Genomic DNA, 27614 nt, shown 5'->3' on the forward strand with positions numbered 1-27614 from the left:
GTTCCATCATCCAGCGCGGAGCTCCAGCCCTCAATATCAATACATTTTCCATAAGACGTCATACTGGAGGAGGCTCATTATCTGCAGACAAACAACGTGTGACGCAATGACTGCACCGCTGGGTGTGTGACTGTCACCTGGCGCATTCCTGGCATCCGGTCCAACCTGTCTGATCACCTGTAATAAAGGTGGAGGACAGGGAGCTGGGCGGGGCCAGAGAGGAGGACAGGGGGCCGGGAGGGGCCAGAGGGGAGGGAAATCTTCAGGTGATGAGAATGAGGAAGTTTATTAGTTTCATTCTGAGCTTCTCCTGTAACCAGGAAACAGAGAGAGGAGACTGCCTGCAAAAGATGAAGAAAGTGCTCTGGGGAGAGACCGCCTGACACCGAGAGAGCTTAGAGGAGAGACCGCCTGACACCGAGAGAGCTAAGAGGAGAGACCGCCTGACACCGAGAGAGCTAAGAGGAGAGACCGCCTGACACCGAGAGAGCTTAGAGGAGAGACCGCCTGACACCGAGAGAGCTTAGAGGAGAGACCGCCTGACACCGAGAGAGCTAAGAGGAGAGACCGCCTGACACCGAGAGAGCTTAGAGGAGAGACCGCCTGACACCGAGAGAGCTTAGAGGAGAGACCGCCTGACACCGAGAGAGCTAAGAGGAGAGACCGCCTGACACCGAGAGAGCTTAGAGGAGAGACCTCCTGACACCGAGAGAGCTAAGAAGAGAGACCGCCTGACACCGAGAGAGCTAAGAGGAGAGACCGCCTGACACCGAGAGAGCTTAGAGGAGAGACCGCCTGACACCGAGAGAGCTAAGAGAGCTACGGGGAGAGATCGCCTGACACTGAGAGAGCTAAGAAGAGAGACCGCCTGACACCGAGAGAGCTAAGAGGAGAGACCGCCTGACACCGAGAGAGCTAAGGGGAGAGACCATCTGAGACCCAAACAGTGTAGGTAAGTGATACCATTTCATGTACATTGGTGGGACTCAGGGACAGCATAGTTGAGCGGGGCTCGGGGTGATGTAGATACATCCGGTATACGGGACTGCTGGTGGTGGTGGTGTCATGGTGTGGGGGATCCATCCTGCCTTGTATCAGTGGTTCAGACTGGTGGTGGTGGTGTCATGGTGTGGGGGAGATTTTCTTGGCACACTTTGGGCCCCTTAGTACCAACTGAGCATCTTCTAAACCCCATGGCCTACCTGAGTATTGTTGCTGACCATGTCCACCCCTCTATGACTCCAGTGTCCCCATCTTCTGATGGCTCCTTCCAGCAGGATAATGCACCATGTCACAAATCTCCAATCATCTCCAACTGGTTTCTGGAACATGACAATGAGGTCACTGCATGCCAATGTCCTCCACAGTCACCAGATCTCCATCCAATAGAGCTCCTTTTGGGATGTGGTGGAATGGGAGATTGGCATCATGGATGTGCAGCCGACAAATCTGCAGTGACTGCGTGATGCCATCATATCAATATGGGGAGTGACCTCTGAGGAACGTTTCCAACACCTTGTTGGATCTATGCCATGAAGAATGAAGGCAAAATGGGGTCCAACCCAGGACTAGCAAAGTGGACCTCAGAAAGTTGCCGGGGAGAGCACATTTCTTGTATTACATGAGACATGGGTGCAGATCCACAGTACAACCCTCCAGTATATGTTAGACCCACAATGAGGTGACTCCCCCACACAAATCCATACATGAATGGGTTGGTCTGGGCCCTTTAGCTCTTCTATGATCAGCTGACTATTGGTAAATGGAAAACATCAAGGGTGTGACTAGAGCCATCGCACATCATGAAATCCTGAGGGGGCCCGGGTCTGCCTGGTCACACAGTGGTCTATGTGGGTAGAACTTCCCCGTTTGGAAGAAACGATTAGATAGGTTGGACTGTATATGATTTTCTTCAAGATGAAGATTATTGGGGTTCTAATGGATTTGCTATGGGGCCCCATCACATGTACAGCTTTGTGGGGCCCCCTGATGGGAGAACTGCTTCTGTAGAAGATGTGTGAGATCTGTGCCCTGCCGTGAGATCTGTTATTAGAGATAAATTGGTCTGTGCTCCCAGAGGTCTCGGTATTATTAGAAATAAGTCGTTCTGTAGTCGGTCTGTGCCCCAGAGGTCTCGGTGTTATTGGAGGTAAGTCAGTCTGTAGTCGGTCTGTACCCCAGAGGTCTCGGTATTATTGGAGATAAGTCGTTCTGTAGTCGGTCTGTGCCCCAGAGGTCTCGGTGTTATTGGAGGTAAGTCAGTCTGTAGTCGGTCTGTGCCCCAGAGGTCTCGGTATTATTAGAAATAAGTCGTTCTGTAGTCGGTCTGTGACCTCAGAGGTCTCGGTGTTATTGGAGGTAAGTCAGTCTGTAGTCGGTCTGTGCCCCAGAGGTCTCGGTATTATTGGAGGTAAGTCAGTCTGTAGTCGGTCTGTGCCCCAGAGGTCTCGGTGTTATTGGAGGTAAGTCAGTCTGTAGTCGGTCTGTGCCCCAGAGGTCTCGGTGTTATTGGAGGTAAGTCAGTCTGTAGTCGGTCTGTGCCCCAGAGGTCTCGGTGTTATTGGAGGTAAGTCAGTCTGTAGTCTATCTGTACCCCAGAGGTCTCGGGTGTTATTGGAGATAAGTCGTTCTGTAGTCGGTCTGTGCCCCAGAGGTCTCGGGTGTTATTGGAGATAAGTCGTTCTGTAGTCGGTCTGTACCCCAGAGGTCTCGTGTTATTGGAGGTAAGTCGTTCTATAGTCGGTCTGTGCCCCAGAGGTCTCGGTGTTATTGGAGGTAAGTCAGTCTGTAGTCGGTCTGTGCCCCAGAGGTCTCGGTATTATTAGAAATAAGTCGTTCTGTAGTCGGTCTGTGACCTCAGAGGTCTCGGTGTTATTGGAGGTAAGTCAGTCTGTAGTCGGTCTGTGCCCCAGAGGTCTCGGTATTATTGGAGGTAAGTCAGTCTGTAGTCGGTCTGTGCCCCAGAGGTCTCGGTATTATTAGAAATAAGTCGTTCTGTAGTCGGTCTGTGACCTCAGAGGTCTCGGTGTTATTGGAGGTAAGTCAGTCTGTAGTCGGTCTGTGCCCCAGAGGTCTCGGTATTATTGGAGGTAAGTCAGTCTGTAGTCGGTCTGTGCCCCAGAGGTCTCGGTGTTATTGGAGATAAGTCGTTCTGTAGTCGGTCTGTGCCCCAGAGGTCTCGGTGTTATTGGAGGTAAGTCAGTCTGTAGTCGGTCTGTGCCCCAGAGGTCTCGGTATTATTAGAAATAAGTCGTTCTGTAGTCGGTCTGTGCCGCAGAGGTCTCGGGTGTTATTGGAGATAAGTCGTTCTGTAGTCGGTCTGTACCCCAGAGGTCTCGTGTTATTGGAGGTAAGTCGTTCTGTAGTCGGTCTGTGCCGCAGAGGTCTCGGGTGTTATTGGAGATAAGTCGTTCTGTAGTCGGTCTGTGCCCCAGAGGTCTCGGTGTTATTGGAGGTAAGTCAGTCTGTAGTCTATCTGTGCCCCAGAGGTCTCGGTATTATTGGAGGTAAGTCAGTCTGTAGTCGGTCTGTACCCCAGAGGTCTCGGGTGTTATTGGAGATAAGTCGTTCTGTAGTCGGTCTGTGCCCCAGAGGTCTCGGTATTATTGGAGATAAGTTGTTCTGTAGTCGGTCTGTGCCCCAGAGGTCTCGGTGTTATTAGTGATAAGTCAGTTTGTAGCCGATCTCTGACCCCAGAGGTCTCGGTGTTATTGGAGATAAGTCGGTCTGTGACCTCAGAGGTCTCGGGTGTTATTGGAGGTAAGTCAGTCTGTAGTCGGTCTGTGACCTCAGAGGTCTCGGGTGTTATTGGAGGTAAGTCAGTCTGTAGTCGGTCTGTGCCCCAGAGGTCTCGGTGTTATTGGAGATAAGTCGGTCTGTGACCTCAGAGGTCTCGGGTGTTATTGGAGGTAAGTCGGTCTGTGACCTCAGAGGTCTCGGGTGTTATTGGAGGTAAGTCAGTCTGTAGTCAGTCTGTGACCTCAGAGGTCTCGGGTGTTATTGGAGGTAAGTCAGTCTGTAGTCAGTCTGTGACCTCAGAGGTCTCGGGTGTTATTGGAGGTAAGTCAGTCTGTAGTCAGTCTCTGCCCCAGAGGTCTTGGTGTTATTGGAGATTAGTCGGTCTGTAGTCGGTCTCTGCCTCAGAGGTCTCGGTATTATTGGAGGTAAGTCAGTCTGTAGTCAGTCTGTGCCCCAGAGGTCTCGGGTGTTATTGGAGGTAAGTCAGTCTGTAGTCGGTCTGTGCCCCCAGAGGTCTGGTTGTTGTTGGAGATAAGACGGTCTGTGACCTCAGAGGTCTCGGGTGTTATTGGAGATAAGTTGGTCTGTGACCTCAGAGGTCTCGGGTGTTATTGGAGGTAAGTCAGTCTGTAGTCGGTCTGTGCCCCCAGAGGTCTCGGGTGTTATTGGAGATAAGTTGGTCTGTGACCTCAGAGGTCTCGGGTGTTATTGGAGGTAAGTCAGTCTGTAGTCGGTCTGTGACCTCAGAGGTCTCGGGTGTTATTGGAGGTAAGTCAGTCTGTAGTCAGTCTGTGCCCCAGAGGTCTCGGTGTTATTGGAGATAAGTCGGTCTGTGACCTCAGAGGTCTCGGTGTTATTGGAGATAAGTTGGTCTGTGACCTCAGAGGTCTCGGGTGTTATTGGAGGTAAGTCAGTCTGTAGTCGGTCTGTGCCCCCAGAGGTCTGGTTGTTGTTGGAGATAAGACGGTCTGTGCCCCCAGAGGTCTCTGTGTTATTGGAGATAAGTCAGTCTGTAGTCGGTCTGTGCCCCAGAGGTCTCGGGTGTTATTGGAGGTAAGTCAGTCTGTAGTCAGTCTCTGCCCCAGAGGTCTCGGTGTTATTGGAGGTAAGTCAGTCTGTAGTCGGTCTGTGCCCCAGAGGTCTCGGTGTTATTGGAGGTAAGTCAGTCTGTAGTCGGTCTGTGCCCCAGAGGTCTCGGGTGTTATTGGAGGTAAGTCAGTCTGTAGTCAGTCTCTGCCCCAGAGGTCTCGGTGTTATTGGAGGTAAGTCAGTCTGTAGTCGGTCTGTACCCCAGAGGTCTCGGTGTTATTGGAGGTAAGTCAGTCTGTAGTCGGTCTGTACCCCAGAGGTCTCGGGTGTTATTGGAGATAAGTCGTTCTGTAGTCGGTCTGTGCCCCAGAGGTCTCGGGTGTTATTGGAGATAAGTCGTTCTGTAGTCGGTCTGTGCCCCAGAGGTCTCGGTGTTATTGGAGGTAAGTCGTTCTGTAGTCGGTCTGTGCCCCAGAGGTCTCGGTGTTATTGGAGATAAGTCGTTCTGTAGTCGGTCTGTGCCCCAGAGGTCTCGGTGTTATTGGAGATAAGTCGTTCTGTAGTCGGTCTGTGCCCCAGAGGTCTCGGTGTTATTGGAGATAAGTCGTTCTGTAGTCGGTCTGTGCCCCAGAGGTCTCGATGTTATTGGAGGTAAGTCAGTCTGTAGTCGGTCTGTACCCCAGAGGTCTCGGTGTTATTGGAGGTAAGTCAGTCTGTAGTCGGTCTGTGCCCCAGAGGTCTCGGTGTTATTGGAGATAAGTCGTTCTGTAGTCGGTCTGTGCCCCAGAGGTCTCGGTGTTATTGGAGATAAGTCGTTCTGTAGTCGGTCTGTGCCCCAGAGGTCTCGGTGTTATTGGAGGTAAGTCAGTCTGTAGTCGGTCTGTACCCCAGAGGTCTCGGGTGTTATTGGAGATAAGTCGTTCTGTAGTCGGTCTGTGCCGCAGAGGTCTCGGGTGTTATTGGAGGTAAGTCGTTCTGTAGTCGGTCTGTGCCCCAGAGGTCTCGGTGTTATTGGAGATAAGTCATTCTGTAGTTGGTCTGTGCCCCAGAGGTCTCGGTGTTATTGGAGATAAGTCGTTCTGTAGTCGGTCTGTGCCCCAGAGGTCTCGGTGTTATTGGAGGTAAGTCAGTCTGTAGTCGGTCTGTACCCCAGAGGTCTCGGGTGTTATTGGAGATAAGTCGTTCTGTAGTCGGTCTGTGCCCCAGAGGTCTCGGTGTTATTAGCGATAAGTCAGTTTGTAGCCGATCTCTGACCCCAGAGGTCTGGTTGTTGTTGGAGATAAGACGGTCTGTGCCCCCAGAGGTCTCGGTATTATTGGAGGTAAGTCAGTCTGTAGTCGGTCTGTGCCCCAGAGGTCTCGGTGTTATTGGAGATAAGTCGGTCTGTGACCTCAGAGGTCTCGGGTGTTATTGGAGGTAAGTCAGTCTGTAGTCGGTCTGTGCCCCAGAGGTCTCGGTGTTATTGGAGATTAGTCGGTCTGTAGTCGATCTCTGCCTCAGAGGTCTCGGTATTATTGGAGGTAAGTCAGTCTGTAGTCAGTCTGTGCCCCAGAGGTCTCGGTGTTATTGGAGATTAGTCGGTCTGTAGTCGATCTCTGCCTCAGAGGTCTCGGTATTATTGGAGGTAAGTCAGTCTGTAGTCAGTCTGTGCCCCAGAGGTCTCGGTGTTATTGGAGATTAGTCGGTCTGTAGTCGGTCTCTGCCCCAGAGGTCTCGGTGTTATTGGAGATAAGTCGGTCTGTAGTCGGTCTCTGCCTCAGAGGTCTCGGTGTTATTGGAGGTAAGTCAGTTTGTAGTCGGTCTGTGCCCCAGAGGTCTCGGGTGTTATTGGAGATAAGTCAGTCTGTAGTCGGTCTGTACCCCAGAGGTCTCGGTATTATTGGAGATTAGTCGGTCTGTAGTCGGTCTCTGCCCCAGAGGTCTCGGTATTATTGGAGGTAAGTCAGTTTGTAGTCAGTCTGTGCCCCAGAGGTCTCGGTGTTATTGGAGATTAGTCGGTCTGTAGTCGATCTCTGCCTCAGAGGTCTCGGTATTATTGGAGGTAAGTCAGTCTGTAGTCAGTCTGTGCCCCAGAGGTCTCGGTGTTATTGGAGATAAGTCGGTCTGTAGTCGGTCTCTGCCTCAGAGGTCTCGGGTGTTATTGGAGGTAAGTCAGTCTGTAGTCGGTCTGTGCCCCAGAGGTCTCGGGTGTTATTGGAGATAAGTCGGTCTGTAGTCGGTCTCTGCCTCAGAGGTCTCGGGTGTTATTGGAGGTAAGTCAGTCTGTAGTCGGTCTGTGCCCCAGAGGTCTCGGTGTTATTGGAGATAAGTTGGTCTGTGACCTCAGAGGTCTCGGGTGTTATTGGAGGTAAGTCAGTCTGTAGTCAGTCTGTGCCCCAGAGGTCTCGGTGTTATTGGAGATTAGTCGGTCTGTAGTCGGTCTGTGCCCCCAGAGGTCTGGTTGTTGTTGGAGATAAGTAGGTCTGTAGCCTATCTCTGACCCCAGAGGTCTGGTTGTTGTTGGAGATAAGACGGTCTGTGCCCCCAGAGGTCTGGTTGTTGTTGGAGATAAGACGGTCTGTGCCCCCAGAGGTCTGGTTGTTGTTGGAGATAAGACGGTCTGTGCCCCCAGAGGTCTGGTTGTTGTTGGAGATAAGACGGTCTGTGACCCCAGAGGTCTGGTTGTTGTTGGAGATAAGACGGTCTGTGCCCCCAGAGGTCTGGTTGTTGTTGGAGATAAGTTGGTCTGTGGCCCCCAGAGGTCTGTGTTCTTTGTGATCTGATTATCTCTCAGATTTGGGATCGGCTCCCTTGTGTCTCCTCTCTGACAGTTCGCTTTGTTTGGATTTGTTTGGATTTGCATTGTGAATGGAGCCGTCTCATTGTCCACAATCAGCAGGAACCTCATTACTGACTAATCCTGGAGGACAATTATTGTTCGGCTCCTTGAGATACAAATTCGGGTCATTTATTCCTTGGGCGGCTCCATCCCAATCAAAGAGTTAAAGGCATTTTCCCTGCTGAGCTTCTCCTCATGTTACAATCAGATTGTAGGATTGTCTGGTGACACAACACACCTCCCAACATCCAAAGATGGGAGAATCCAACAACCTGAAACCGAGAAAACTGGGGAACATGACCGTGAAGAGTGGGGGGAATCCTGGATATTGAGCATGGCCTAAAGGAACATGGCAGTTATCATGGAAGCAATGACCCCCCCCCCCCCGACCACCAGTGATCTCCACTGACCACCATTGACACTGCTGACACTAGTGACCCTCCACTGACCACCAATGACCCTGCTGACACTAGTGACCCACCACTGACACCAATGACCCTGCTGACACTAGTGACCCACCACTGACACCAATGACCCTGCTGACACTAGTGACCCACCACTGACCACCAATGACCCCCCTGACCACTAGTGACCCACCACTGTCCACCAATTACCCCCCTGACCACCAGTGATCTCCACTGACCACCAATGACCCTGCTGACACTAGTGACCGACCACTGACCACCAATGACCCTGCTGATACTAGTGACCCACAACTGACCACCAATGACCCTGCTGACACTAGTGACCCACAACTGACCACCAATGACCCTGCTGACACTAGTGACCCACCACTGACCACCAATGACCCTGCTGATACTAGTGACCCACCACTGACCACCAATGACCCTGCTGATGCTAGTGACCCACCACTGACCACCAATGACCCTGCTGACACTAGTGACCGACCACTGACCACCAATGACCCTGCTGACACTAGTGACCCACCACTGACCACCAATGACCCTGCTGACACTAGTGACCCACCACTGACCACCAATGACCCTGCTGACACTAGTGACCCACCACTGACCACCAATGACCCTGCTGACACTAGTGACCGACCACTGACCACCAATGACCCTGCTGACACTAGTGACCCACCACTGACCACCAATGACCCTGCTGACACTAGTGACCCACCACTGACCACCAATGACCCTGCTGATACTAGTGACCCACCACTGACCACCAATGACCCTGCTGATGCTAGTGACCCACCACTGACCACTAATGCCCCTGCTGATGCTAGTGACCCACCACTGACCACCAATGACCCTGCTGATACTAGTGATCCACCAATGACTCTCATGAAATGCTGGTGACTAACACTGACCACCAATGAGCCCAGCTGACACCAATGACTCCCATGAAACATCAAAAACTCTCACTGATCTCCCATTAACACACCAAATTATCACAAGTGACCCCTCCCCAATATAATAATTTCAATGGGGTTCCTTGGGGTTGCCAGCTCATCTCTTTAACCCACACACATGATTACCTGGGTTCTGTGGCTGATGAAGGTGGTAATTAAACTCACTTAGTGTCGTATCTGCATCAAATTAGCCTCAAAACCAGTGTCATTAACGTGTTTTGGTTTTAAAGGGATGAGGTGGCAACCCTGGGGTCACTGGAGTTCATTGGTGTGGCACGGCAGTCATTTGGCTTTAACGGGCAGTACTGGTATTCATTGGGGGTCATTGGTGGTCCATGAAAATAATTGGTATTCATTGGGGGTCATTGGTGGTCCATGAAAATAATTGGTATTCCTTGGGGGTCATTGATGTTCCTTGGTGCTCCGTGGGTGTCATTGGTGCTCCATGGCAGTCAGTGGTTGTCATTGGGGGTCATTGGTGCACCATGGGAGTCATTGGTGCTTCATGGGAGTCACTGGGGGGTTGTTGCTGTTCATTGGTACTCCATGGGGGTTATTGGTGCTCCATAGGGGTAACTGGTGTTCATTAATGCTGCATTGGAGTCATTGGTGCTCCAAAAGAGTCACTGGTTGTCATTGGGGGTCATTGGTGCTCCAAAGAGTCACTGGTTGTCATTGCTGTTTATTGGCAGTTGCTGGTGCTCTCTGTGGGTCATTGGTTCTTCATGGGGGTCACAGATGCTCCATGGGAGTCATTGCTGATTATTGGTGCTCCATGGGACTATTTGGTGGTCATTGGTGTTTCCTGGTTGTCATTGGTGCGCCATAGGGAACACTGGTTTTCATGAATGCTCCGTGGGAGTCATTGGTGTTCATTGGGGGTCATATGTGCTCCGTGGGAGTCATTGGTGTTCATTGGGGGTCATATGTGCTCCGTGGGAGTTATTGGTGTTCATTGGGGGTCATATGTGCTCCGTGGGAGTCATTGGTGTTCATTGGGGGTCATATGTGCTCCGTGGGAGTCATTGGTGTTCATTGGGGGTCATATGTGCTCCGTGGGAGTCATTGGTGTTCATTGGGGGTCATATGTGCTCCGTGGGAGTCATTGGGGGTCATATGTGCTCCGTGGGAGTCATTGGGGGTCATATGTGCTCCATGGGAGTCATTGGTGTTCATTGGGGGTCATATGTGCTCCATGGGAGTCATTAGTGGTCATTGGGGGTTGTTGGTGCTCCATGGGATTTATTGGAGGTCATTGGTGCTCCATAGGAGTCATTGGTGCCGGTGGGTTTCCATTGCTGTTCCACGGACAGTATTGGTGTTTAGTGGATGACCTCACTTACCTATCTATGCTCCGCCTTCCTTTGATGGAACTACGGTGCTCCTGTTGGGAAGGAGATGACTCCACCTCACAGAGTAGCTATGGAGCTAAAGCCAGGAGCAAGGATGAACATTTCCTCACCCGGCTGGCAGTGGGAGATGGCCCGGATCTGCAGGATGTTGGGGTTGTGTATAATCAAGGACTGTTGGGAGGTACACCCCACAATACACTGCTGGTGTCACACATCAAAGTCTGATTGTCTGATGTTCAGTGGTCGGCCACACACCAAACACTCAGCACTTGGCTGGACATTCTTCTACTCTCGCCATGACCATCGCAAACAGAGCAATAGATCCCAAACCAAGATCCTATTACCTCTCCAACATCCAACCAGAAGTGAAATGTCCATTGTGGATGGAGATGTTCTTTAGTGCTACGGAGACTATCTACAGCACCATGGACTTTACATAGAGCTTCTCGTCCCCGGGGACCCCCCACATAGAGCTCCTTATGCCCAAGGACCCCTCACATAGAGCATCTCGTCCCCAGGGACCCCCCACATAGAGCTCCTCGTCCCCAGGGACCCCCCACATAGAGCTCCTCGTCCCCAGGGACCCCCCACATAGAGCTCCTCGTCCCCAGGGACCCCCCACATAGAGCATCTCGTCCCCAGGGACCCCCCACATAGAGCATCTCGTCCCCAGGGACCCCCCACATAGAGCATCTCGTCCCCAGGGACCCCCCTCATAGAGCTCCTCATCTCTGGGGACCCCCCACAAAGCACTCCTCATCTCTGGGGACCCCCCACATAGCGCTCCTCATCTCTGGGGACCCCCCACATAGCGCTCCTCATCTCTGGGGACCCCCACATAGAGCTCCTCAGTTCTGGGGACCCTCACGTTGAGTTCCTCAGCTCTGGGGACACTGACGTGGAGCTCTGGGGACCCCCCCACGTGGAGCTCCTCAGCTCTGGGGACCCCCCCATGTGGAGCTCCTCATCTCCAGGGACATGTGTGACAACACTGAGTGACTGCACATTCCAGGACTTGTATTGTCCCCAGAATCCTCCATCTCAGCTGGTCACATGTCCTCCATCCTGACACACCTGACTACCTCCACATCCTGTACACATCCTGCTGGTGTGTCGCCTTCACACAGAGAGATTGTGACCGATACCCCACCCCCAGCATACTGCGTGTCCATCCATTACATGTCATTCTCAGTATCAGTATGGACTCCACACAGTCCCACTTCTCCTGTCCCGGATGCTGGGTGTCATTCTCGGTATCTGTCCTTATTCTGTATGTATGGACTCTGTACAGTCCCACTTCTCCTGTCCCGGATGTTGGGTGTCATTCTTGGTATCTGTCCTCATTCTGTATGTATGGACTCTGCACAGTTCCACTTCTCCTGTCCCGGATGTTGGGTGTCATTCTCAGTATCTGTCCTCATTCTGTATGTATGGACTCTGCACAGTCCCACTTCTCCTGTCCTGGATGCTGAGTGTCATTCTCAGTATCTGTCCTTATTCTGTATGTATGGACTCTGCACAGTCCCACTTCTCCTGTCCCGGATGCCGGGTGTCATTCTCGGTATCTGTCCCTATTCTGTATGTATAGACTCTGCACAGTCCCACTTCTCCTGTCCTGGATGCCGGGTGTCATTCTCGGTATCTGTCCCTATTCTGTATGTATGGACTCTGCACAGTCCCACTTCTCCTGTCCTGGATGCCGGGTGTCATTCTCGGTATCTGTCCCTATTCTGTATGTATGGACTCTGCACAGTCCCGCTTCTCCTGTCCTGGATGCCGGGTGTCATTCTCGGTATCTGTCCCTATTCTGTATGTATAGACTCTGCACAGTCCCACTTCTCCTGTCCTGGATGTCGGGTGTCATTCTCAGTATCTGTCCTTATTCTGTATGTATGGACTCAGCACAGTCCCACTTCTCCTGTCCCGGATGCCGAGTGTCATTCTCGGTATCTGTCCCTATTCTGTATGTATAGACTCTGCACAGTCCCACTTCTCCTGTCCCGGATGTTGGGTGTCATTCTTGGTATCTGTCCTCATTCTGTATGTATGGACTCTGCACAGTCCCGCTTCTCCTGTTCCGGATGCTGGGTGTCATTCTCGGTATCTCTTCTTATTCTCTATGTATGGACTCAGCACAGTCCCACTTCTCCTGTCCCGGATGTTGGGTGTCATTCTCGGTATCTGTCCTTATTCTGTATGTATGGACTCTGCACAGTCCCACTTCTCCTGTCCTGGATGCCGGGTGTCATTCTCGGTATCTGTTCTTGTTCTGGATCTCAGTATCACGTGTCCTGCCCTGTGTGGTGTATATCAGGAAGCTGGAGGCCATTAATAAAATGCAGGAAGTTGTTGTACTCGGTGTCCTTGCTGAGTAGTTCCTTCTTCCTTTGTGGGGTCATGTGACTGTGACGGGTTCAGCATTTTGGGTGATTTGCTGGGAGGTTCTGTCCTCCTCGTCTTCATCTTCCTCATCTTCGTCTCCCCCATCTTCATCCTACTCCTCGTCGTCCTACTTCTTCTTCTCCTCCTCGTCCTTTTTCTTCTCGTCCTCTTCCTTACCCTTGTCATCTTCCTCCTCCTCCTCCTCGCCCTCGTCTTCCTTCTTCTCGTCATCCTCATAGTCTTCCTCCTCCATCCCCTCATCTTCTTCCTCCTCCATCCCCTCATCTTCTTCCTCCTCCATCCCCTCATCTTCTTCCTCCTCCATCCCCTCATCGTCTTCCTCCTCCATCCCCTCATCGTCTTCCTCCTCCATCTCCTCGTCATCGTCTTCCTCCTCCATCTCCTCGTCATCGTCTTCCTCCTCCATCTCCTCGTCATCGTCTTCCTCCTCCATCTCCTCGTCATCGTCTTCCTCCTCCATCTCCTCGTCATCGTCTTCCTCCTCCATCTCCTCGTCATCGTCTTCCTCCTCCATCTCCTCGTCATCGTCTTCCTCCTCCATCTCCTCGTCATCGTCTTCCTCCTCCATCCCCTCATCGTCTTCCTCCTCCATCCCCTCATCGTCTTTCTCCTCGTCATCGTCTTCCTCCTCCATCTCCTCGTCATCGTCTTCCTCCTCCATCTCCTCGTCATCGTCTTCCTCCTCCATCTCCTCGTCATCGTCTTCCTCCTCCATCTCCTCGTCATCGTCTTCCTCCTCCATCTCCTCGTCATCGTCTTCCTCCTCCATCTCCTCGTCATCGTCTTCCTCCTCCATCTCCTCGTCATCGTCTTCCTCCTCCATCTCCTCCTCCTCTGTACTGTCATTCCTTGTTGTCACCCTCCAGCTCATTGCTCCTCACCACCTTCCCACCGATTCTTTGGACCAGGCTAGCAATGTGTGGATTACTTTTCCTATGGCTGTGCTCTAGTCCCGCCCCCCCAGGATATTGTACACGTCAGTTTGCTGCTGTAGTTGCAGGTAAGTGTGACCTAACCGTGGCCCCGCCCCCAGGTCAATCTGCTGTAGGTACACCCCTCTTTAGGCGTAGGCAATCGCCTGCATTTACCGGCATAATTGGTGGATCCGACTGTCTACAAGACGGCCTTACTTCCAACAGTCAGGAGTCACCGAGACTCAGGAGCTCTACATCGGGCACCATACTTGCTCACATCTCCTTCTCCTCACACCCCAGCCCTACGACCTCTTCTCTCCGGGCATGCACAGCGGGGGAGTGGACTTCAATTCCTATCGGCCACATATGTACATACATGATTACTGTGAGCCCATCACAGTCATCGCATGATTGGAGACACTCCTACTGACCTTTGCCATTAAGATCCATATAAAGGGCATCAAAAGGTTAATATGGTGTTGCAGATACAACCTAAACTGATAGGAGGAGGACTGAACCCTACAGGAGGAGGACTGAACCCTACAGGAGGAGGACTGAACCCTACAGGAGGAGGACTGAATCCTACTGGAGAGTCTTCAGTCTGTAGATGAATGCCAGCATCTTCCATATAGGCAGTCGTCTCCTGGGCTGCCTTAGAGGTGCGTTCTCCGAATGACACAATCTCTCTCATACTGCGCTTCCCGGCCATATAGTTCCCAAAAGACTCCGATTATTACCTGGAAGAACATTGGAGAGATCCCACCATCCCCCAAGACCAGATCGTGAATATTGGTGACCACATTGTCCCATACATTTCCTCAGAAATTGAGAGAGCTGCTTGCTGTCCTCCAGCTGGTGATTGACTATTGGTGACCACATTGTCCCATAAATTTCCTCAGAAATCAGTAGAGTCACTCCTTCTCCTCCCAGCCAGATCATAAATATTGGTAACCACATTGTCCCATACATTTCCTCCAAAATCGAAAGAGCTGCTCCCTGTCCTCCAGCTGGATATTGAATATTGGTGACCACATTGTCCCATACATTTCCTCAGAAATCCAGAGAGCTGTTCGCTCTCCTCCAGCTAAATATCGGTGACCACATGTCCTATACAGTACATTTCCTAAGAAATCAGTAGGGTCACTCCTCCTCTAGCCAGATAGTGAATATTGGTGACCACATTGTCCCATATATTTCCTCAGAAATTCAGAGAGTTGCTTGCTCTCCCCAGGCTGGAAACTGATGACCATTCTGGGATATGCAGCTTTGATGTAGCTGAAGAGCAAAGGGGAATAATATAGAGCTTGACTTGAGAGACTGCTGGGGCTGATGACATCATATTCAAGATGGCGGCACCCAGCAGTAGTCTTGTAGTTCTTAGATGTCTATCCAAAGGAGCATCAAAATTCAAGGTTTCCTCACATTGCCCCCTCAAGAGTTGGTTGTGGCCAGCTCAGTGGATTGCTGGAGGAAAGTCCTGGATCCTTTCTTGGACACACAGAATATAACTGGATATAACATTTATAGGTAAAGTTGATCCCGGGAATATCCGATTGCCTCTCAGGGGATCAGGAAGGAATATTTTCCCCTGCAGGAGCAAATTGGTTCGTGCTTTGCTGGCTTTTTTGGCCTTCATCTGGATCAACTGTGGGTGTAGGATTTATAACTTTTTTTTTTTTTTCTATGGTTGAACTGGATGGACTTTTGTCTTTTTTCAGCCAGACTAACTATGGAACTTTGCTCCCCCTTTACAAATCAACCAATGTTAGTTGATGTGCGTGTTAGAATTAAACTTACCCTACTGATGTCTTCCGCATCGCTGGGCGCGATATCACCAACCCTCAGGGAAGATTTCTGTGAAACCGTAAACCGGTAAAACCAGATTGGAGGATAATGGAAAAAGAACACCATCAGATGGATCCAACAAATGGCCAGCACTTGTGAGGCCCTCTGTCCTGTTGAAATTTGATATCCAGTGGAAGATTGTGATCTGATCCGCCATGTTAGGCGTGGCGCCAACCACTGGTGTCACTTTACAGATCATGTAGGACATGTCAGACCAGAATATAATGGGTGATACCATCCTGAAACCATTACATTGACTTCTCTGAGCCGTCCTTGTATCTCCCGTGTACCAGCCAGGTTGTATATCTGATGACATGAGTTGGTTTATCTGTGGACTTTAATATAGGAATTCTAAGAAGTTTCAGCCGTTTTGCCTGATTTCCACGTCACAGGGATTGTAGTGACCATAGAAACTGTTGTCCTCTGTCGTAGATCCATCCATTCCACTAATCTTTACTTGTTCTCCTTCCAGACTAGCCCGGCCTACACTCCGCCTCCGAGTAGCCAATGGCAGTTCTGCCCCCTGGGATACGCTTCTTCCTTTCCTTCTCACGGGATGAGTGGTAAGTGTCCTGCAGACCTACCTGAGGCTTCTACAATGTCTTGATTGCAGGGGGCGGTGAGCTGAATGCAGCATTTTCTGTTCCACATGAAAAAATCTGACAAATATGTACATTATTCATCTTATAAAATGGTAAAATTAGTGATCTAGAAACAAGATGGTGGCGATCAAAATCCACCCACATCGATCCCCTGCAGGTGGTACAGGTTTGGCTATATGTACAGCCAGGTAGTAGCATCGCTGGACGGACGTGTCTCATTGTGTCTAAGCTTCTGTGTTGGTAGAAGATTTCTTCCCTCGGATTTTTCAGTGACTGATCTTCTCTTTGCAGGTTCCGCGCTCTGGTGCTGATACTCACCTACCTCCTCTACTGCAGCTTCCACCTCTCCAGAAAGCCCATTACCATTGTCAAGGTGTGTGTGGGGGGGATGGAAGACGGGGGTGGGGGAATGGGAGATGGATGAGGCATGGGTAGAGGTATGACAATAGGAGGCAGGGAGAAGGATGAGCGGTGAGGGGATTGGTAACAGGGTAAGGGATGGTTGATGGAGGGCAGATGGAAAGTGGGGTGATGAGAGCACTGGTAACGGGGCCATGGATGGATGATGGAGGGCAGATGGGAAGTGGGGTGATGGGAGATGAGGGGATTGGTAACAGGACCAGGGATGGGTGATGGAGGGTAGATGGGAAGTGGGGTGATGGGAGAGTGGAATGGACTAGGAGGAGGATGGGAGAGAAGGGGACTGGTAACAGGACCAGGGATGGGTGATGGAGGGCAGATGGGAAGTGGGGTGATGGAAGAAGGATGGGGTGAGTGGAGGATGGGCGATGAAGGGACTGGTAACAGGACCAGGGATGGGTGATGGAGGGGAGGAGGATGGGAGATGAGAGGACTGGTAACAGGAACAGGGATGGGTGATGGAGGGGAAGATGGGAGGTGGGGTGGGAGGAGGATAGGAGATGAGGGGATTGGTAACAGGATCAGGGATGGGTGATGGAGGGCAGATGGGAAGTGGGGTGATGGAAGAGGGATGGGGTGAGTGGAGGATGGGCGATGAAGGGACTGGTAACCGGACCAGGGATGGGTGATGGAAGGGAAGATGGGAGGTGGGGTGGGAGGAGGATGGGAGATGAGGGGATTGGTAACCAGACCAGGGATGGGTGATGGAGGGCAGATGGGAAGTGGGGTGATGGGAAATGAGAGAACTAGTAACAGAGCCAGGGATGGGCGATGGAAGGCAGATGGGAAGTGTGGTGATGGGAGCGGGATGCGGTGGGAGGTGGATGGGAGATGAGGGGACTGGTAACGGGGCCAGGGATGGGTGATGGAGAGCAGATGGGAATTGGGGTGATGGGAGATGAGCACTGATAACAAGGTAAGGGATGGGTGATGGATCGCAGATAGGAAGTGGGGTGATGGGAGATGAGGACTAGTAACAGGGCCAGAGATGGATGATGGAAGGCAGATGGGAAGTGGGGTGATGGGAGAGGGATGGGGTGAGTGGAGGATGGGCGATGAAGGGACTGGTAACAGGACCAGGGATGGGTGATGGAGGGGAGGAGGATGGGAGATGAGAGGACTGGTAACAGGAACAGGGATGGGTGATGGAGGGGAAGATGGGAGGTGGGGTGGGAGGAGGATAGGAGATGAGGGGATTGGTAACAGGATCAGGGATGGGTGATGGAGGGCAGATGGGAAGTGGGGTGATGGAAGAGGGATGGGGTGAGTGGAGGATGGGCGATGAAGGGACTGGTAACCGGACCAGGGATGGGTGATGGAAGGGAAGATGGGAGGTGGGGTGGGAGGAGGATGGGAGATGAGGGGATTGGTAACCAGACCAGGGATGGGTGATGGAGGGCAGATGGGAAGTGGGGTGATGGGAAATGAGAGAACTAGTAACAGAGCCAGGGATGGGCGATGGAAGGCAGATGGGAAGTGTGGTGATGGGAGCGGGATGCGGTGGGAGGTGGATGGGAGATGAGGGGACTGGTAACGGGGCCAGGGATGGGTGATGGAGAGCAGATGGGAATTGGGGTGATGGGAGATGAGCACTGATAACAAGGTAAGGGATGGGTGATGGATCGCAGATAGGAAGTGGGGTGATGGGAGATGAGGACTAGTAACAGGGCCAGAGATGGATGATGGAAGGCAGATGGGAAGTGGGGTGATGGGAGAGGGATGGGGTGAGTGGAGGATGGGCGATGAAGGGACTGGTAACAGGACCAGGGATGGGTGATGGAGGGGAGGAGGATGGGAGATGAGAGGACTGGTAACAGGAACAGGGATGGGTGATGGAGGGGAAGATGGGAGGTGGGGTGGGAGGAGGATAGGAGATGAGGGGATTGGTAACAGGGATGGGCGATGGAGGGGAAGATGGGAGGTGGGGTGGGAGGAGGATGGGAGATGAGGGGATTGGTAACCAGACCAGGGATGGGTGATGGAGGGCAGATGGGAAGTGGGGTGATGGGAGATGAGGACTAGTAACAGGGCCAGAGATGGATGATGGAAGGCAGATGGGAAGTGGGGTGATGGGAGAGGGATGGGGTGAGTGGAGGATGGGCGATGAAGGGACTGGTAACAGGACCAGGGATGGGTGATGGAGGGGAGGAGGATGGGAGATGAGAGGACTGGTAACAGGAACAGGGATGGGTGATGGAGGGGAAGATGGGAGGTGGGGTGGGAGGAGGATAGGAGATGAGGGGATTGGTAACAGGGATGGGCGATGGAGGGGAAGATGGGAGGTGGGGTGGGAGGAGGATAGGAGATGAGGGGATTGGTAACAGGATCAGGGATGGGTGATGGAGGGCAGATGGGAAGTGGGGTGATGGGAAATGAGAGAACTAGTAATAGAGCCAGGGATGGGGATGAAAGGCAGATGGGAAGTGTGGTGATGGGAGCGGGATGCGGTGGGAGGTGGATGGGAGATGAGGGGACTGATAACGGGGCCAGGGATGGGTGATGGAGAGCAGATGGGAATTGGGGTGATGGGAGATGAGGACTGATAACAGGGTAACGGATGGGTGATGGAGGGCAGATGGGAAGTGGGGTGATCAGAGAGAGGGAAGAGGGATGGGAGATGAGGGAAATAACAGGACCAGGGATGGGCAAGATGGGGGGGCAGATTGCAAGTGGGGTGATGAGAGAGTGGGATGGGCTGGGAGAGAAGGGGAATGGATAGATGGAAAATGAAAGAGGAGAGGGGAATGTTTGAGGTGGGACATCATGTTCACTCTGTCTGAGAAGTGTCTCTACCTATCTTCATACATCTGAAGTTTGAATCCAGAATTGTATGTCCACCATCATTGTTGGGACTTTGGGGGGCCATATATCAGCTGAATCTCTCATGTTGGAGATTCGATGGGCCGGGTAGATATAATGATCTATACTTTGTTGCACCGTGCACCATGGTAGTCTAGTACATGATCATTACCTGTAGCTATATTTTCATTAGTCTCTAGTTACACACTTATTAACCATAGTAATTGGCAGTGCTGACACAGCTCCCCAGTCTCTGGTAAAGTTCTCTTTATGGTTTAGCCATCTATGGGACTGGTAGTCGTAGTCTCGGGTTCACTACCATTCACTTCAGGTAGCCATATATAATGGTTAGGGTGAGTCATTACTGCAACACTTTCCACCATGGTTGTCCAAGAGTGGTCATGCTTGGTCATTACTATTGTAGGAATATTCTGGCCTTCTAGTGCCAGGACCATCCACCATGGTTGTCCAAGAGTGGTCATGCTTGGTCATTACTATTGTAGGAATATTCTGGCCTTCTAGTGCCAGGACCATCCACCATGGTTGTCCAAGAGTGGTCAAGCTTGGTCATTGGTCTTGAAGGAATATTTGGCCCTCTAGTTTCAGAACCATGAACTGTGCCTGCTGAGGAGCGACCAAGCTTGATCCTTGGTTTTGCAGGGATTTGGCCCTCTAGTGCAAAGGCTGTCCACCATGGAGGTACATTTTTGGTCTTAGAAGAAAGGTTTATATTTTACAGCTGGAAGAAGAGCTAGAGAACAATCGCCAAAGTTGGAATACTAGTGATAGCTTCTCTATTGTCTCCTAGGGAGAACTACATAAACATTGTTCAGAGCCCCATGAGTTTGAGCCTCACAGCTACAAGGAATTCGTCATCTTGAAGCCATCTACAGAGAATGCCATTCAGAATGCTTCCCGCTGTGGCTGGGCACCATTTGGTGAGATCCTGTGATGTTCCTTCCTGTCCAGTTGTCATGCTAGAAGTATTGGCTCCCCCAGCTTACCATCTCCATTCATCTCTCCACAGATAAGAAGAACTATAAACAGTTGCTGGGAGCTCTGGACTATTCCTTCCTGTGTGCGTACGCCGTGGGCATGTTCTTCAGGTAACATTGGCTGTGTGGCACCGAGCACATAGAACATTCATCTGCCCTGAGAGCACCCATGGGGGGGCAGCAGGCCACGGGAAGAATGTAGGGGGATACACATGCCTTTATCTGCCAGGATTTTGTAATATTTGTGGTAACCCCTAGCAGTCCTTTGGAATTGACGTGTAAAGGTTTCTTTCTGTTACAATCGTTCACATACAGCTAGCTCAGCTTTATTTCGTAGTTCCGGCACAAGCAAAGATTGGGTGGAGCAGGCGGGTTTATGCTGGAGCTGTCTCCTCCGCTGAGCTCCATATTAATGGCTGCCAGAAATGGCTGAACTACACACACATCCGGTCCATGCACGATCATCCACATCTGGACATTCTGGGACTCTTGTCACCAATGCCTGGGGTGGAGTAATTCTTGATGATCTAGTACATGATGTCTTGTAGATGGTTGTATTGGCAGAGGATGGCAGCTGTTGGAAGGCCAAAGGTTTAGGTTTAGTTTGAATTACAGGTTAGGATTTGGGTTCACATGTATTATAAACGTCAAATCGTATGTAGAGGGCTGAAGATAATCGTGATTCTCTTCCTGAGTTCTCGTTTTCTGTAGTCTCTTGTATATCCAGTTGTGGTTCCAGCAGCTTACGCTCTACTCTTTCCTATTAGTGGTATGATTGGGGAACGCTTACCTCTCCGCTATTTCCTGTCTTGTGGCATGGTGGCCAGTGGCTTCTTCACTGGACTGTTCGGACTGGGCTATTTCTACAACATCCACAACCTAACCTATTATATTATCATCCAGGTAAGTGATCTTTCCTGCGGGTCTCTAGGTCAGTCCTGGACACACTTGGGGCATAACTCTTCATGTCCTTTTTCTACAGGTGCTGAATGGTTTGGTGCAGACCACTGGGTGGCCGAGTGTGGTGACCTGCATCGGGAACTGGTTTGGGAAAGGGAGGTAGGTGATCTCTGGTAACTGCAGGGTTGGAAGTTGGTGTATTTAGTACTGGGAATAGTGTGGTCACAGACACATGGCACTTAATTAAGGTCTCTAATGTTCTATAGGTGCAATAATTGACCCTTCACCCTGACAGCATTTTGTCACCCTATATATTGGCTAAGTCTTTATTTTATCTGACCTGCTGACCACTTACTGTGTCCTCCTCAACCTCTACCCTCTCCTCTGTTTCTCTTCCACTACCTCCCACACCAACATTTTTTGGCCTCCCCATGTAGGTCTCTTTCTCTTCCTTTTTCCTTTCAGTGATGCTCTCGGTTTCTCATCCTACCTCTGGCTCCAATAAGGATACTCTCTGTCTCATCCTTCCTCTGCCTGGCTTGATGAATTTCTTTGTCTTTCATCCTTCGTATCGCTGTCTCGGAAATACTATTTCCTCTTATTAATCCTCTGGCTCTCTTGGTATGGCTCTTGTTCTCCCATCCTTCTCCAGCTGTCTGGGTGAGGTTTGCATGCTCCTCTTCCATCCTCTGGCATTCTCACCGAGCCCCTCTGCTCCTCTTCCATCCTCTGGCATTCTCACCGAGCCCCTCTGCTCCTCTTCCATCCTCTGGCATTCTCACCAAGCCCCTCTGCTCCTCTTCCATCCTCTGGCATTCTCACCGAGCCCCTCTGCTCCTCTTCCATCCTCTGGCATTCTCACCGAGCCCCTCTGCTCCTCTTCCATCCTCTGGCATTCTCACCGAGCCCCTCTGCTCCTCTTCCATCCTCTGGCATTCTCACCGAGCCCCTCTGCTCCTCTGGCATCCTCTGGCATTCTCACCGAGCCCCTCTGCTCCTCTTTCATCTTCTGGCATTCACACCGAGCCTCTCTGCCCCTCTTTCATCCTCTGGCATTCTCATTTAGCCACTCTGCCCCTCTTCCATCCTTTTTCTGTCTTGTTGAGGTACATGCTAGCTCAGCCGTCTTCTGTCTTGGTAATGCTCTAGGTTTCATCCTTTCTCTGGCTCTCTCCAGGATGTTTTTTCATTTCTCCTCTAGTTGTTGCAGTGAGACTCTTTGTCCCTTTTGCATTCGCTAGCTGTCTTGCCATGGCTCCTGGTCCCTCTGCCTTCCTGTGGTTGTCTTATTAAGATTCTTGATCTCTTATCTTTATTCTGGCTGTTTCAATAAAACTAATTTCATGTTCCTTTCTCTGGCTCTCATTGAGGCTCTCAGTCCCTTTTCCATTCTCTGACTCTCTTGGTGAGTCTCTCATCCCCTGGTTATCTTGGTGGTGCTTTTGACCCTTTTTCCTTCCTTTAGCTTTAGTGAGGCTCTTGGTCCCCTCTTCCATCCTCTGGCTATCATAGTGAGACTTTTGATTCCCTTACTGTCTCAGTGAGGCTCTTTGTCCCCCTTCTATTCTGTAGTTGTTTAGATAAGGCTCTCAGTCTTGCGTCATCCTCTGTCCATCTTAGTGAGGCTTTTAGTCCCTTTCCCATGCCCTGGTTATCTTGGTGAGACTCTTGGTCCCCTCTTCCATCCTCTGGCTATCATAGTGAGGCTTTTGATCCCCTTACTGTCTCAGTGAGGCCCTTGGTCCTTCTTCTATTCTGTAGTTGTCTAGTTAAGCCTCTCAGATTTGCGTCATCCTCTGTCCATCTTGGTGAGACTTTCTGTCCCTCTTCCATCCTCTGTCTTGGTGAGGCTCTCGGTCCCATCTTCCATCCCCTGACTATCGTGGTGAGGCTCTTGATCCCTCTTCCATCCCTTTACTGTCTCAGTGAGGCTCTTGGTCCTTCTTCTATTCTGTAGTTGTCTAGATAAGCCTCTCAGTCTCGCTTCATTCTCTGTCCATCTTGGTGAAGCTTTTAGTCCCTTTCCCATCCCCTGGTTATCTTGGTGAGGCTCTCTTTCTCTCTTCCATCCTCTCTTGGAGAGGCTCCCGGTCCCCTCTTCCATCCTCTGACTATTGTGAGGCTCTTAATCCCTCTTCCATCCTCTGTCTTGGTGAGACTCTCGGTCCCTCTTCCATCCTCTGTCTTGGTGAGACTCTCGGTTCTTTTTCCATTCTCTGACTATAGTGGTGAGGCTCTTGGTCCCTCTTCCATCCTCTGGCTATTGTGGTGTGGCTCTTGGTCCTTCTTCCATCCCCTAACTGTCTCAGTGAGGCTCTTGGTCTGTAATCTTTTCTCTGGCTGTCCAGGTGATGCTCTAATCCTCATCCTTCTTCAGTCTGTCTCAACAATGCCAGATATCTAACCCTTGTCATCTTCCTGCTGTCCACAGGCGAGGTTTCATTATGGGAGTGTGGAATTCGCACACATCGGTTGGAAATATTTTGGGGTCCCTGATTGCTGGCTTCTGGGTGTCCTCATGTTGGGGGATGTCCTTTGTTGTTCCGGGTATAATCATTGGAGTGATGGGCATCGTCTGTTTCCTGTTCCTCATAGAGCGTAAGTGATGCATTTTTGGAATGTGTGGCATTGTGATCTCCGGCTATCTCACATGTGGCTGTCTCTTCTCTACCTGCAGATCCCCGGGACATCAACTCCGATCCTCCTAGGGTAAGAAGAATCTTCCATCCAGGGGTCTGCTCTCCCAATTCTGATCTGGCCTGCCACATCTGAACCCGCCAGACCATATCCCCAGCCATGTCCACCCTAATCTCGTTCCCACCTCTAGAGCTCCTTTAGGCTTCATGGACATGGATGCATTTGGGTATCCAGCTTAAATTGCAGGTGTATCTCCGTACCCAAGAGATATGCTGCAGTGAACAGCCGCCCATAGTAATGAATGGATGTGTGCAGGTATCCACCATGCAAGCACATGGGCTAAACACCGGAACATGCAAGAAGTCACATTCTGTGAGCGGGTTTACACAAGAATGGTATATAGCTATGTACAGCCATTCGTTCCTATGGGCAGACTGTAGAGTGCATGTGTCTATCCCAAACACAGAAATATTCCCTCCATTTATGTCTGGTGCCTGAAAGCGTCCGTGAACATGAAGCCTTCTTGTGTGACTTTCCCGGCATGTCTATCATCTCTTCCCCTTCCAATGTTCCTTCATTTATATGACTTGAGGACCATCCCCTGTCATGCTTCTCCTCTATTCACCTTCTTCCAATGTACTTTTATCATATGACTCCTCCTCCTCCTCCACCACCATTACCTGACCCAGGTGTTGTACAATCCACAGGCTCCTCCCAGTTTGTCGTGTAACGGTTTCAAGATCCAGAATCAAATATTAAGAGCGGAAGAGTCTGTAGCAGAGAAGGTAAATAATATCCAGACTGTGGGTGGGAATTGTGGACCATTTCTGGTATGGTGTGAGCTGTGGGAATCTAGCTGGGTGAAGGTTCCACACATCGTCTTTTCTTCAGAATGCCAAACGAAATGCACCGGCCTAAAGTTTAGTAATGCTGTTCAGCTAGTCATGTGATTCACATGTTCCCGTCACACTGCCCAGCCAGAGGGTTCCCCCACCGTTCTCTATGTAACTGTGACACATCAATCCACTTCAGAGGTTCCCCTGAGCTCCCATGCTGTAAACCTCAGTGCCTGAAACATGTTATATTGGGAACACTGCAATACAATAGAACCTTACTGTCTCACAGTGCAGCACCCCCCCCCCACTTTAAATCTGCAGTGTGAGCCATAATTGGGGCATTGGCCAGGTACCAGTAGGGTACGTCTCACCTTGTCCGCCCCACTGGAGGCTACTGCTTTTTTTTTTTTTTCTTAAAAATGTAACCCACATGCGGCCTCTGAGGTTGATGTGATTGCTGGGGATCAGGTGGTGAAACAGCACAGTGATCACAGCTTACTGTGCAGCTCCTCCATTCAGAAAAACCCTTGTATTCCTTAAAACGGCTACAAGGCTTTCTGTTATTGGACAAGGAGAGAAGGTTCATACACTCCTCGCCCTGTAAATCCAGTACAATTGCCAATCAGAAGCTCTCTTCCTCTATGTTCTAGAGTTGGGAAACACAGAGCATGCTGGGACAGTCCCCCGTCTACCCCACACAGCACGTTGTTGTCCTACAGAAGGAGCCTGGGAATGGGAAAAGTGCAACCTCCGCTATCAGCTTTTTTGGTGCCCTCAAAATTCCGGTGAGTGTGACATAACATGCCAACCTGCATGACTGGGAGGGGCGGGAGGTATGTTCAGAAGGGTGTCTGGGAGGGTGGTCACAGGTTCCGGAGCATTTTCCAAAGATTTTCTCTGGGAAGATCCAGAAAGTTCTAATTTGTGATGTACAATGGAGTGCCTCTGGAGAAGATAAGCAGAATGTCTTTGGGAAGGAAGATTCATCTGGAAAGGTCCAATAGGTTGTCTCTGGGGATTCTAAGAAGGTCCTATGTTGTGATGTTCTAGCTGGTTGTCTCTGGAAAGGTTCAGCCATAGGAGAATCACATTTTCTTTCTATTGAACCCACTATTCACCTTTTGTTTTTGGGGGGAAATTCAAGAACATCTTCAGACTGAAGGAATTTTGCAAGGGGAAGCAATCCAAAATGTTTCTTAAAGGGGAAATTTATAAATCCATTTCATAATATTTTCACTCCACACCTCACCACCCAGTATGTTACCATTCAGATCTACACTCCACTAAACACTCCCCAATATCCATCTTACCACTAACAATCCAGTGTACCACCACCATCTGCAATCCAGAACACTCACAGCTCAACCCTCATATACATGTTACATCCTTCCTTCTGGTGACCCCTCTAGTGATAGGATCTATATAGAGGAATCGGGACCTCCTTCCTCCTGCCGGTGACCCCTCTAGTGATAGGATCTATATAGAGGAATCGGGACCTCCTTCCTCCTGCCGGTGACCCCTCTAGTGATAGGATCTATATAGAGGAATCGGGACCTCCTTCCTCCTGCCGGTGACCCCTCTAGTGATAGGATCTATATAGAGGAATCAGGACCTCCTTCCTCCTGCCGGTGACCCTCTAGTGATAGGATCTATATAGAGGAATCGGGACCTCCTTCCTCCTGCCGGTGACCCCTCTAGTGATAGGATCTATATAGAGGAATCAGGACCTCCTTCCTCCTGCCGGTGACCCCTCTAGTGATAGATCTATATAGAGGAATCAGGACCTCCTTCCTCCTGCCGGTGACCCCTCTAGTGATAGGATCTATATAGAGGAATCGGGACCTCCTTCCTCCCGCCGGTGACCCCTCTAGTGATATAAAGATCTATATAGAGGAATCAGGACCTCCTTCCTCCCGCCGGTGATCCCTCTAGTGATAGGATCTATATAGAGGAATCGGGACCTCCTTCCTCCTGCCGGTGACCCCTCTAGTGATAGGATCTATATAGAGGAATCAGGACCTCCTTCCTCCTGCCAGTGACCCCTCTAGTGATAGGATCTATATAGAGGAATCAGAACCTCCTTCCTCCTGCCGGTGACCCCTCTAGTGATAGGATCTATATAGAGGAATCAGGACCTCCTTCCTCCTGCCGGTGACCCCTCTAGTGATAGGATCTATATAGAGGAATCGGGACCTCCTTCCTCCCGCCGGTGACCCCTCTAGTGATATAAAGATCTATATAGAGGAATCAGGACCTCCTTCCTCCCGCCGGTGATCCCTCTAGTGATAGGATCTATATAGAGGAATCGGGACCTCCTTCCTCCTGCCGGTGACCCCTCTAGTGATAGGATCTATATAGAGGAATCAGGACCTCCTTCCTCCTGCCGGTGACCCCTCTAGTGATATAAAGATCTATATAGAGGAATCAGGACCTCCTTCCTCCTGCCGGTGACCCCTCTAGTGATAGATCTATATAGAGGAATCAGGACCTCCTTCCTCCTGCCGGTGACCCCTCTAGTGATAGGATCTATATAGAGGAATCAGGACCTCCTTCCTCCTGCCGGTGACCCCTCTAGTGATATAAAGATCTATATAGAGTAATCAGGACCTCCTTCCTCCTGCCGGTGACCCCTCTAGTGATATAAAGATCTATATAGAGGAATCAGGACCTCCTTCCTCCTACCGGTGACCCCTCTAGTGATAGGATCTATATAGAGGAATCAGGACCTCCTTCCTCCTGCCGGTGACCCCTCTAGTGATATAAATATCTATATAGAGGAATCAGGACCTCCTTCCTCCTGCCGGTGACCCCTCTAGTGATATAAAGATCTATATAGAGGAATCAGGACCTCCTTCCTCCCCCCGGTGACCCCTCTAGTGATATAAAGATCTATATAGAGGAATCAGGACCTCCTTCCTCCTGCCGGTGACCCCTCTAGTGATATAAAT

The 27614-nt window shown here is 50.8% G+C and overlaps 1 protein-coding gene across 1 annotated transcript in view; it reads left to right on the forward strand.

Annotated features, from left to right (window-relative positions):
• The first annotated feature begins 315 nt into the window (after window positions 1–315).
• The window catches only part of LOC149428683 (glucose-6-phosphate exchanger SLC37A1-like), a 35134-nt gene continuing 7835 nt past the window's right edge, over window positions 316–27614 (forward strand). The window contains exons 1-11 of the mRNA XM_089667117.1: window positions 316–952; window positions 15950–16040; window positions 16371–16452; window positions 20107–20236; window positions 20326–20404; window positions 21061–21196; window positions 21276–21352; window positions 23625–23791; window positions 23871–23902; window positions 24538–24615; window positions 25317–25451. Of these exons, the coding sequence (XP_089523243.1) occupies window positions 15985–16040; window positions 16371–16452; window positions 20107–20236; window positions 20326–20404; window positions 21061–21196; window positions 21276–21352; window positions 23625–23791; window positions 23871–23902; window positions 24538–24615; window positions 25317–25451 (972 nt within the window). The 5' untranslated portion in view covers window positions 316–952; window positions 15950–15984. The remainder of the gene's footprint in view (window positions 953–15949; window positions 16041–16370; window positions 16453–20106; window positions 20237–20325; window positions 20405–21060; window positions 21197–21275; window positions 21353–23624; window positions 23792–23870; window positions 23903–24537; window positions 24616–25316; window positions 25452–27614) is intronic.

Source organism: Staurois parvus, unplaced genomic scaffold (assembly GCF_062004578.1).
Source record: "Staurois parvus isolate SC_StPar_1 unplaced genomic scaffold, SC_StPar_1.0 ptg003039l, whole genome shotgun sequence".
In the NCBI taxonomy this organism is placed as follows: domain Eukaryota; kingdom Metazoa; phylum Chordata; class Amphibia; order Anura; family Ranidae; genus Staurois; species Staurois parvus.